This window comes from Colletotrichum fructicola (genome assembly GCF_000319635.2).
Source record: "Colletotrichum fructicola Nara gc5 chromosome Unknown KSG_Nara_v1_contig03, whole genome shotgun sequence".
In the NCBI taxonomy this organism is placed as follows: Eukaryota; Fungi; Ascomycota; class Sordariomycetes; order Glomerellales; family Glomerellaceae; genus Colletotrichum; species Colletotrichum fructicola.
The window spans coordinates 6,052,378-6,064,489 of NW_027094053.1; the positions used below are offsets into that span (position 1 = coordinate 6,052,378).

At 54.3% G+C, this 12,112-nt stretch overlaps 2 protein-coding genes across 2 annotated transcripts; one reads left to right on the forward strand and one right to left on the reverse strand.

Annotated features, from left to right (window-relative positions):
• Positions 1 to 4: 4 nt before the first annotated feature.
• On the forward strand, positions 5 to 1,638 carry spm1 (Mitogen-activated protein kinase spm1; the record flags this gene model as incomplete). Its single annotated transcript, XM_032031292.1, has 5 exons — positions 5 to 117; positions 242 to 374; positions 486 to 552; positions 621 to 935; positions 1,004 to 1,638. 5 exons carry the CDS (start codon positions 5 to 7, stop codon positions 1,636 to 1,638), a joined length of 1,263 nt encoding a protein of 420 aa, XP_031889253.1.
• A 2,684-nt stretch (positions 1,639 to 4,322) lies between these two features.
• CGGC5_v006532 (uncharacterized protein) lies at positions 4,323 to 5,144 on the reverse strand (the record flags this gene model as incomplete). The annotated part of the gene is made up of 2 exons (XM_032031293.1): positions 4,323 to 4,957; positions 5,024 to 5,144. 2 exons carry the CDS (start codon positions 5,142 to 5,144, stop codon positions 4,323 to 4,325), a joined length of 756 nt encoding a protein of 251 aa, XP_031889254.1.
• Between the last annotated feature and the right edge of the window lie 6,968 nt (positions 5,145 to 12,112).

A 12,112-nucleotide genomic window follows, 5' to 3' on the forward strand; every position in this document is an offset into this window, starting at 1 on the left:
AATCATGGGTGACCTGCAGGGACGCAAGGTTTTCAAGGTCTTCAACCAGGACTTCATCGTCGACGAGCGCTACACCGTCACCAAGGAGCTCGGCCAGGGAGCTTACGGCATTGTTTGGTGCGTGCGACTCCTTCTCTCTTCCCCTCATCCTGCTGCTGCTACTGCGGCGTGCTGCTGGCCGCCGCCTGCTGCTGCCCCGCCATTTCGCCCAGAAATGCTGACGACTCCTCTCCCGATGCAGCGCCGCCGTCAACAACCAGACTCAAGAAGGCGTCGCCATCAAGAAGGTCACAAATGTCTTTAGCAAGAAGATTCTCGCCAAGCGCGCATTGCGCGAGATCAAGCTGCTCCAGCACTTCAGGGGACACCGCAACGTGAGTCCTTTGAATCACCGCAGAGCTGTTTCCAACAGCCCCGCGCGCCACCACCCCTCAGCTGCTGCACGACGACGCCCCAGACAAAATGCTGACAGCCTGCTTCAACAGATCACCTGCCTCTACGATATGGATATTCCCCGACCCGATAACTTCAACGAGACCTACCTGTACGAGGGTACGCTTTCTCCCGAACGCATCCGCCCATCCGAATGCGGTAATATGCTAACTCTCGTGGTGCTCCAGAGTTGATGGAATGCGATCTCGCGGCTATCATTCGATCCGGCCAGCCTCTCACCGACGCCCACTTCCAGTCCTTCATCTACCAGATTCTCTGCGGCCTCAAGTACATTCACTCCGCCAACGTCCTCCATCGCGACCTGAAACCCGGTAACCTGCTGGTGAACGCCGACTGCGAGCTCAAGATTTGCGACTTTGGCCTTGCGCGTGGTTTCTCCGTCGACCCCGAAGAGAATGCCGGATACATGACGGAGTACGTTGCCACCAGATGGTACCGTGCTCCCGAGATTATGTTGAGCTTCCAGAGCTACACCAAAGCTAGTACGTCATTTCTCCAGGCGCACATGTCAGCACGTGTCTCCCTTGTGCAGCTTCTGATAAATCAACAGTCGATGTTTGGTCGGTGGGATGCATTTTGGCTGAGCTTCTCGGCGGCCGACCCTTCTTCAAGGGCCGTGACTACGTCGACCAGCTGAACCAGATCCTCCACATCCTCGGAACTCCCAACGAGGAAACACTTTCCCGTATCGGTTCGCCTCGTGCCCAGGAGTACGTCCGCAACCTGCCGTTCATGCCCAAGAAGCCTTTCCCCAGCCTGTTCCCTCAGGCCAACCCCGACGCCCTCGACCTTCTCGACCGCATGCTTGCCTTCGACCCCTCAAGCCGTATCAGTGTCGAGCAGGCTCTCGAGCACCCCTACCTTCACATCTGGCACGACGCTTCGGACGAGCCCGACTGCCCCACTACCTTTAACTTCGACTTCGAGGTTGTCGAAGATGTCGGTGAGATGCGCAAGATGATTCTCGAGGAGGTCTACCGCTTCCGTCAGCTCGTCCGTACTGTCCCTGGAGCTACCCAGGCTGGCTCCCAGGCAGCTCAGCAGGCCGCCGCTGGTCAAGTGCCCATTCCTTCTGGTCAGGCCGGCTGGACGTCCTCCGACCCCCGACCCCAGGAGTACCTTGGTCACGGCCAGGGCAACGGTCTGGAGGCCGATCTCGCCGGCGGCCTCGATGGCAGAAGGTAAACGATTACGAAAAGATTCTGTGCGGCCCGAACGGCAAGCAGCATGCAAAATCGGTGTTGGGATTGCAGAGACTGGCGGTCGATTTTCGACGTTTTGGATGGGATGTCATTTCGCGCTCATATATTCGGAGACCTGAAACTTGGACTAGCGGTCGACGACGACGTAGGCATAGGCATTGTCTTGAATGGCAGCTTTTTTGGTAGAAGAGATGTTGATGGAGGAAGACGTGGGGGACTGGATCACCCGAGGGGCTGAATGAACACACGACAAAGAATAAGGAGGAACAAGTCCCAAATTTACCTAATTCCCTACGTCCCTGGCAGTTCGACTTTTCATATATCTGAGATGTTTTGTTTCTGACCGGCGCTTAAAGATGTCTTTCAGCTGGATATGCGCAACCAATGACTGATTGAGGTTCGCTGGCTAATTTCTTTGATCAGAGGTTTCATTGCGCGTATGCAGGTTTCAGTTGAGGTCGACTGACGGGCTTGGCTTGCGCGTCATCATCCAGTGTAGATGTCTCCGCGGAGGATGGTCCTCACTAGGGTCTATTGAATGTGGCCTGAGTGCTCGGGAAGCGTCTCCTCTTTCCGCATTTATCGCCGTATTCATTAGGCACGGTATGTCACCCTCGCACTTGGACTTGTCGTCGCCATTGTTGGCGAAAGGTATGTACGGTTCAGCCGACACTGCGGCCCGCAAATTGGTAACGCCGGTGAATTCTCATGGGTAGATGAACAGGATGGCGTTGGTGGAGGAGGGCACAGGCTTTTTCCCTCCTCTGTCGAGTTCGCAGCAGTTATACCGCAATTGCAGGCTTGGTTGCTGGAGTTGCCGTCTGCTATAAAAGACGGATGTTGTCAGGAGACTACAGCTCATCGCAATACTTTCGGATGCGATTAATTTCGGATACGTTGATGGTAAGAGTTGAACGACGTTGAACGAACTGTTGTTCATGGACCACCGTCGGCGTAGGAATGTTGACAAGGTTGAAGAAAGGCGTACATCTCTCTGTTACCGATTGCTATCTTCGATGTATTCACCTAGGATGCGCCGGGGATATTTGGAGAAGGAGACCGGTGCGAGCGCTCAACTGTAGGCAAGGCATGCTGAAATGGATGGGTCGAGACAGCAATGAGCTCAGGGCCCTTCGTATCGTATCGTCGACTACGTGGACGATTTCTGGGACCATTGTTGGGCAGTCTCAAAAAAGTTCCTCGAGCGTCTTTATACGGCTAACAACATGGCCTCGGATTGGGAAGCTTGGTTGTTCGCGCAGTCCCTCTGCTATAAAAAAGGGAATATTGCCTGGAGGACTTGCGAAAAAAACCAACACCAATCGAATGGTTTCGTGGTGTTCCACCAGATAGGAGAGCTGCGTGTCGAGACAGCTGGACGGTTTGTTTTTCCCGATCACCGTGAATGGAATCTTATTGACGGAGAGTGTCTGAATGTCGCTGATCATTGCTTGCGGTGTATACTAGCATAATCATTTGTGAATATTCGGGTGACGAAGGCTTCATGAGCACGCGTCCAAGTTAGGCTAAGGTACAGACAGGTCATGTCTACAGTAAGTTGAGAGACTCAGCAGAGGTGACTTCAGAACAAGAACGAAGGGGACACCAACGAATTCTAAGGCACTTCCAGAAAGGCTCCATGAGCGTTTTATACTGCCAACGATCTTGCCTCTGTGTGGAGAATTTCCGACCTATATCAATATCTGCCAGCAGGCATGGTTGTTGGATCTCATCGATGAAGCGGGACAGGTACCAAATCTTCTGGGCAGCTGGGGCGGTCTGGTATTCCTAGGGCGGCACTGGCCTCAGGGGTCTTCGAATTACAGCGGCCGAGTCGTGTCTATGCCGCTGTCGCGTATCACTACTTTTGGTGTATTGCCGTAGAATACTCGGGGGAGTGGGCAATAGTTTGGCAAAGCTACTTGCTCGGCGCGACTGACCCGGCATGTAAACAGCAGCAAGGTACCCTAACCCAATTCGCAGTGCCGACTTCAGGATGATACCGAAGAGCTGCCAATATTGGGTTGTTATCGGGTGGCTTCTTTGGGTGTTTTATAGAGCATGCAAACCGCTGTCTAAGGCAAGGTTAGGCCCAGTCTACCGACCGCGAATTCTCGGACTTGGGCAATACCTATGCTTGCTTGCTGTAATCTTCACCCAGAACTTCCTCATTGCTAGCATTTCCAGAGGAGATGTATCCACAACATGAGACTCAAGGGTGCCACTGCCCATGGAAAAGAAGTGTTGTGTTAAAGGTCTCACTGTGGCACAAGTGGAAGCAGATTGTTCAGAGCCAAACCGACTACAGAGTCGATGATTCGATAGTATGTACCGTGTAACGCCTGCTAAATACAGTTGAAAACCAAGGGCCATTAAGATCGATGAATGCCAGTGAGCATGGCATCCTCCTCATGTCCCGTGCAACCTAGTCCAACCCACCAATATCATAAAATGAAAGCCCCATTATCATCTCCAGTATCATCCGCGCCGGGGGTATATCCAAGTAAGTTTTTGTCTGTCGAGAGAACGTATAGAACCGAAAAAGAAACCCGTGAGAGTTTTTGTGAGAACCGTAAAAAAAGAGACGACCGCCCCGAGACCCTGTGAACCGATGTATGGTTTTAAACGCCGAATGAAAAGACTGAAAGTGCCTCTGCGCCAGAGAGCTTATGCCTTGGGGCCGTACATCCAGTAGTACGCCGCGTACGGGACGCTGTCGGACGCGCCGGGGGTGGTGCAGGCGTGGGCGACGCCGCCGGCGGTGACGACGCGGTAGATCGAGGTAATGCCCTTGCTCGCGCCCTTGTCGCCGAGGCGGAGCCAGTCGACGGCGCCGGTCTTCTCGGGGCCGACGTCAGCAGCAGCGGGGGCCTTGGTGCCGTTGAGCTTGCCGCCGGCGAAGATGTCCTCGCCGACCTTGAAGGTGGGGACGCCGGTGGCGTCGAAGAAGTGGACGCCGATGAAGGGGAGGGCCTTGAGGCCGGGCATCTCGAGGTCGGCGCCGGGGGTGGGGAACGGGGAGGCGGAGGAGGCGCCGAATTTGGAGACGCCGTCGGAGGTGAGGGGCAGCTTTGCGCCCCAGACGGCGTTGGTGGTCAGGCTGTTGAAGGCGTCGATGGAGAGGGCCTGGGGGCCCTGGTTCGGGTAGAGGGACATGGCATCGTAGAGGGCGGCGAGGGCGCCGGTCGCGGTCGCGCTGATGGCGGTTGCGTTGGTGCCGGTGCAGGTGTAGTTCTGGATGCCGTGGCCGAGAGCGATGTGCTTGAGGACGAGGTCCTCCGCGGGCGCGGGGAGTTCGACGCCTTTGGGGAGAGTGTTAGTTATGGTGATGGCTTCAAGAGTGAGAGTGTGTAAGTGGGGGTACGTACCGTTGCCGTTGGTGGGAAGGGTGGGCTTGGCGGGAGAGGTCGCGCAGCCGCCTGGTCTGGGGACTGGGCCGGCGGAGGCGAGGGCCAGGGTGGCTAGCAGGACAAAGGTCTTGGCGAGCATGTTGTCGGTCTTTTGGGGGTATTGTCGGTTGGTGATCGACAGGCTGGAGGACGAGATTGGGAGCGGTTTGGTGGGAGATCCGGATGCAGAGATATATAACAAAGTAATACCGGTGGCCGGAGATCTTTTCTTAGATCAAGTGGATTGGATGCACGCAGTAGGCAGGTGAGTAAGAAAAAAATGAATAGGTGATGCGGCGGGCCGAAGAACGTCGTGGTGGTATGGGGCAATCTCGCAGAGACGAATTTAGGTACGGCGCTTAAAATCGTGCAGGTCGAATGGGGAACGGTCTTGGGCCGAGACAGGACTAATGCCGGTCAAGCGAAGACGAGAAAAGCAACTCGATGAATAATGGATTTGAGTGAAGAGAAGAACGGGTTGACAGAGAAAGAGAAAGGGAGAGAGGAAACAAGGAAACTTATGAGATGATTGAGTTTGATGCGATGAGACTGGTCTGGAGCTGGAACGACGGAAGACGGGACGGAAGCAAGTAGACTTTATATTGAAGAAGTGTTCGAGGTCTGTTGAACTGGGAGCTGGGATGATGGGCTGGCCGCACCAGCACCATCCACATCCGAACGAGGCGCACTTAGTTCGGGTCTGACAAGGCAGGCTTCCTTCTCAGAATGCAAGGCGGTGCAGGGGGTCTCTTGGAGGCAGGCCGCGATGGCATCCGGAAGGGGTTCATGGGGGGCACGCTCTGGGCAGAGAGAGGTGCGGAAGGAGAAGGAGAATTGCGGCAATTGGGAACACGGAGTCATTCTTGGCCCACCTCCATGTTCTTCTCATGTGTCTCTGGAGAGGAAGGGGTTGACTCTTGGGCAGGTAGGTAGGATGGGATGCGAGGTCATGCAAGCATCTTGTCCGTGCCCTTGGAGAGTTTCTTTCGCGAGGGCAGAAAGAACGCCCGTCGACCCATGTCGGGTATGGGTAGCTCGTGGCAGTGGGTGGAGATTGAGGTCAAAGAAGGTTGCCGAGTGCCATGTTCAAGCCTTCCCCTTTGCTCTCCCTACGAGGTATTCCTGGAGAGAGATGAGACGAAGGGGGTTCGAGTGTGCAAGTGGAAGGTGGAAGGTGAGAGCAAACGGGCAACCGTAAAATCAAAGGTACGTACCTCTTAGACTAGGTAGTGTCCCGGGGGAGGAAGGCGGTGGCCCCACACCACCACGATGGACCCTTCCCCTTCCTTGCAACGCTCTGCGGGGATGCCTGGCGCAATGCGCGTCTAGTCGGAAGGCAGCCACCAACCACACCGTAAACCGGAAGCGACCAAGACGGCAGCCGTCGCCTGGCTGTAGGGTTGCCAGTGGCTGGGAGGGGCCCGTTTGCCGGCCTCTGCAGGCAGTTGCATTCAGTTGGCAGAAACCGTTTCTTCCTCCATCGCATCGTTCCTTCCAGCAACTTGCACCACGACGCAGTCAGCCTGTTGGGACCTCTGATGAGCACATCGACCTCGACTTCGACCGACCTCGTGGCCCAGAAACATGGCTAGCATCTTACCCGTCTGACTGCGTCCATCCTCAAAACATGGCGTTGGGAAAACGCTGTCAATCAATCCTTCAAACAGCCACGCGAGCCACCGTCCCAACACGCCGGTCTTTGGGGTTGCCTAATCTCCCGATTCCAAACGCTGACACCTCGACCAGGGCGATGAGCCCCTTCCCTCGATAAAGAAACAAATTATGACGGAACATGTCAGCAGCGATGGCTGCAAGCTTTTGCGTCCGCTGTGCGCCTACGGATACCTACTACCTACGAGTCGATGACAATGAATCTGGGTTTTCGCTTGGAATGTCTTGGGTTTGTGGGAAAGCGCGCGGATCTCTGAAGCCAAGAGGCTTGGCCATCTTGGCTTTTGAATACAACATCCAACGTCCGCTTGTCAGACAACCACGCCGTCTGAGATAGCCGACATGGTGCCAACTCTGTTTCTCCTCCTCGTCGTCAATGCCACCGTCTCGACAATGTCCTGTCAAAAGTCGACCCTGCCTGGAAACCTGTTGCGACCCTCACGGACTGGAAAACGCCACTCCTCCGCGGACGTCAAAGTACCTTCCTCATTTCCCATCTGCAGCCCGTCCAATGTGGCGCTCGCTTGTGCCATGGCCTTCCTCCAGAATGTCACCTCGCCATACCGTTTCTCTCGATACGGTCAAGTCTCCATCGCGGGTGGGCGCGGCTAACCGGCCACTTCGAACCCCTCACAGTCTCCATCCTTGTGCGCCTCTCGCCCGCTCGCCGCTAATCCGCATTCATACCGCAATGACGGGCTGACGGTGGCCAAGGTCCCCTCAGGATGCACTCGACTGTCGGCTGCCACGCTTCCGCTAAGCACGCTCACAAAATATAGCACGGCTGCTCGTGGGACCGAAGCCGTTGGAGGAGCCCACCATCCCCGCGCTGACTGGCTCAACAAGCGGCATTGCTTCTAAAATTGACGGCCAGCAGGTGCAGTAGGTCGTACACTACCCAGTGTGAGCAGTCACAGTGAGAGAATTACTGAGGGGTTGTTTATTTGGGGAAGCATTGGCAAGACACATGACATGACATTGTTTCCCCAAATACCATCACTGCAAAGACATCGCGGCGGAAGTGCCTCTTTCCGGGGGGCTGGCCATGACAATGGCAAGACCCAAGCATCTGAGCATCTTGCGCTCCCGGAATGTCGCCGACCGGCCGACCGCACCGTTTTCTTCTTCGCTGCTTACGATCAACGGCTCTCCGATAAGCCCGGCCGCCGTTCCGACACCCAACTTTCTCGGCGTCCTGTCCCCTGCGTCCAGAACGTTTCGTTTCCTTGCTAAGGCGACGCACTGTTCACCGCGGGAACAATGTCTGTTCGCCCGCAACGCTCCACTGATCCTCAGAACCCATCACATCACAATCGCACTTTAATTCAGACGCGACTGGAACCTCCCGTCTCCTGACAACCGACCCCGTATTGAACCTTTTCTCCAAAGAAACAGCGATATTCTCTGCCACAAACTCGTTTCTTCTCCAGCCCGTCAGCCATCACGATTCAAACATCGCGGACCTGAAACTCGACGCAGTCACGTCACCGTTACCTCGTCTGGAGATCTGCAATACCACACCGTCCCGTCGGTACGGACATTTTTTCCTTTCCCCAGGATACGAGCCATCTCTTGCCCTGCCACGTTTGAGATTCCGCGGGAGGCCAGGAGATTTCGGTCGCGGCGGCGAGCTTCTCCCGCGCCTTGTCAACAGCCAAAGGAGAATTCGCCGGTAGAATGGCAACGGTTCCTGGTGCACGAGTCGGCAGAATCCTACCTTGGAACCGGCGGCGGGGCGCAATGAGCTCTGTGTCATCTGCTTCACTTCAGAATGGCAAACTTTATATGCGATCCGGCCAGGTGAACCTCGTTCGCGGAGTCTCCGTCGGAAAGTAATTGCCTTTCTGTTCCTGAATCACGGTGTCGCAAGTGTCGTCAGCGCCGCGAGGCTTGGTCGCTATCGCTTCTCGTCGCAGACATCTCAAATCATCGTGAGTGAGGCGCGGTCATCATCGTGGCCATCTGCGGCGTTCATGCTTATCCTCCGGATGATCGGTATCCCCCATCACATCTGTCTGCCACCGTGCTGTCAGAACCAGCCAGCGGGTCGCGAAGCCGAGAAGAATCCCCGCCAAGAACAAGGACAAGCACCAACAAACCCTCACCATCCTTGCCCGCAATCTAAACCCCCATGAGCCGATCGCAGACCCGCGACATGGGACGACGGAAACCTCGTGTAAATCGCGTCTCAGACACCAACCGCGCCGCCCGCACCTTCACAAACTAGGCAATCGCACACTTCGAAACCTCGAAAAACTCAATTCATCAACGTGCAGTTTGCGTTGCAGTTTGCGACGACATTTCCCAAGTCATTCCCACCTCTAATCGACCTTAACCGTTCTCCAACCGAGGGGAAGCTTTTGTTTCAAACGGCCACTAACTCCTTAGCCCACGTTTCAGACTGTTAAACGCACTGACCAAGTCTTGTACGATTCTCCCCAATTGCGGTGATCTCCCTTTCCCCAAAAACGACTCTCAACCAACACGAAGTTATTGTCAGGGGCTAGACCACAATTATGGGGGATCACCTTCCCTGAGGAGCCTGCAAGGTCGTTCGTCCTGACTTTTTGCCGATGTGCGGGTGATCAAACGGGAGATACCCATCCTGGCCGTAAGATGACTTGAACAAACTTTACTCCGTCCGTCAGAGAGGTGCAATGCGACCTAGCAGTGACATTTTGCAGCCCCTGAGTATATCACGATGCTATTTCAAAGGTGGAAATGAACAAACACGGGGTCTTGATGTGACGGATTTCTTCGAAACGGAGAGTGCTATTTGCCTAGATGCCAGAAGTCCGGAAACAGTGTGCACTCAGGGGGTAATGCACAGCAGCGAATATCCCAGAATCCGTTTGAAAGATGCGTCCCACATGTCTGCCTCCGTGACAGACCCGATTGTACGGCTCTCGGCCTCTGCCAACCGTCCGATCAACGCCAAGTATTCCTTGCTATTCACAGAGGCGTAGTCCGGCGACCACATGGCCTCGAGGCGCATTCTTTGATTCTTTTCCGTCTGCCTGGGAGCATGAGGACCAACATGCGGCCTGTTGGCCTGGCCGTCGGCCGTTGGTTGTCGACCACCCCCCGGATCCTGCGTCGGGGCATTTTACCGACTTCCAGGTTGGGTTGCTCTGTTGGGACCAGGATATAGATTATGGCGAGCTTGGGCCGTAAGCCAAGTTTTTCTCCAACATATGCCCTCCTGCGGCGCGGGCAACAGGTGGTGTCGCAAAGACGTGTAGCCTGCTTCAGCGACAGACATCTTTCTGAATTTGAATGACCAGTTCATGGGACGGGAGAGGTTCGGAAAAGGCCCGCGACACAGCATTTCCACCCAAAAGGCAGGTTGCTCAAGTGAGGGGGTTCGGCGCGCCCATCATCCGATTTGGCGAGGTTTGCTGCACTGCGAAATGCTGGGCTAAGGCAGACTGTGCCTTAGTCCGTCTGCACATAATCAAAAGAATGCATCTGTTTTTCGGGTGCTGGTTGAGTGGTCGCGGCTGTGGTGAGCGCGGACACACGCCGCGTCCGTGGGCCAATCATCGGGCGCAGGACGCAACCACCAAGCGCTTATTGCGCATGCGAATACATGCGGGCTAAGAGGAGGATTGAGAGAGTGGCTTGTTTGACGGTCGGATATTGGGCTTGTGGCTCTGTTGGTAGAGATGTGGTGAGTTTATTTTGAACGGGAGGGAGGAGGGGAGGGAGGAGGGTGGTCAGCCGCGGTTGGTGCGGTGGAGGTGTGGGTGTGGCTTTTGAGGAGGAAGCTGGGCAGAGGGAGGGTTGGGTGATGAGCTGGTGGTGAGGGTTGGTGCTCCTTTGGCCTTTTGGATTGGGGGATGGGTGATGGCGGTGAACGCGCTTGTGTGCGGTTGGAGGGTGCGGTGTGTTGGCGCTAGAGACGCGATTTAGGGAGTTGTTGGAAGTGTGTACTGTGGGTGATGTGTCCTTCGTGGCGTTTGCTCGTTTGTCTGCTTGGTGTTACTGAATTTCGAATGTATTGTTGGCCCAGTATTCCGGCTTTGTTGGTTCTATGTTCCCTTTTGAACAGCTACCTCATGGCTTATCGAATGATGAATTTCCGGATCCATCCGGCCTCTTAATGAACCCAAGGCGGAATTGGGCACGCGGATTCCCCGCAGGAGTTACTGTCTTATGGCATGATAGTTTTCGCTGTGAATTCTACCGCTCAATGGCGTCGTCTCGTTCGTTATGAGATCAGATTTCACAGCGCCGGAGGCGGGTTTGGAGCTAGACAGGACCTTGGCCGTGTCGCGGTCGATTATACATCATGTATGATATATTCGGCTTTATAGTTTTCTAGCGGAATATCTCTAGTCTAGAGTTAAATTTATTTCGTCTCTGAAAACTAAAGAAAACAAGTAAATTCTGACGTTAGCAGAGAGCACTAACTCTCCTATAAGAACTGCAAAGTACAGTCCGAGATACAAAATCTTTCCCGTCAGTTCCATATCGAGTAACGACAGATACATAGAATCCTCGGGTTTGAGGGCTCATGATCAGTTTTGAATTCTGCAATCATACACTCACGGTGGTGAGTTCGCGATCTGCAGCCGCACACGGGAAAAAGCTTATTTCAAGAGTTCCGCGTTACATTCTTGAGAGATTTCTGTCAAGAAGATTGTTTGAGACATAGTAAAGACTGCTGGCTTCGAAAATTCAGAAGCACACTACTTCAACTATTTCTTTTCTTTCCTACTCCTAAATTGCAGAGCGGATGATAGAAGGGTCGTATGTCTAACTTCCTCAAACTGAGTACGAATATTAATGCAAGGAAAGTGCTAAATCATCAGATTGGCCAGAGATAGGCAACCAGTTACAAAATCAAGCACGGAACAGAACAATTAGAAAAGACAAAACGAGGCGTCTGCAAGCTTGATGTACAGAAGCTCTAACACATGCCCCAAAACAGCTAGGACAAATAAGCTCTCCACAAACATTGAGATTCAGGAAGATTCAACTGAAGAAGTATTGTACTCTGAAGAAGTGTCAGACTCTGAAGAAGTGTCAGACTCTGAAGATGATTTGTGTCCGTTCCGTCTGCGACTCAGCCGATTTCTGCGTTCGTCCCGTCTGCGGGTCAGCCGATCTCTGTGTTCGTCCCATGTGCGAACCAGCTTCGCTAGTCCAACGCCGCCGAGATGTCGCTGCTGATCAATTTCTACAACCGTTAAACCGTCGTCATTCTGAATGTACGGATCTGCCCCCGCTTCTATGAGAGCCTCGGCCGCCTCACGGTGACCCTTTTTGTACGCCATATGCAATGAGGTGTCGCCCCTGTCTCCCTTGCAATCAATATCAGCACCATCGCCTTCATATTCATATCTGTCTTCGGCTTCGTGGCCATTGAGCAGGACTTGTATCGCAAGAACATTG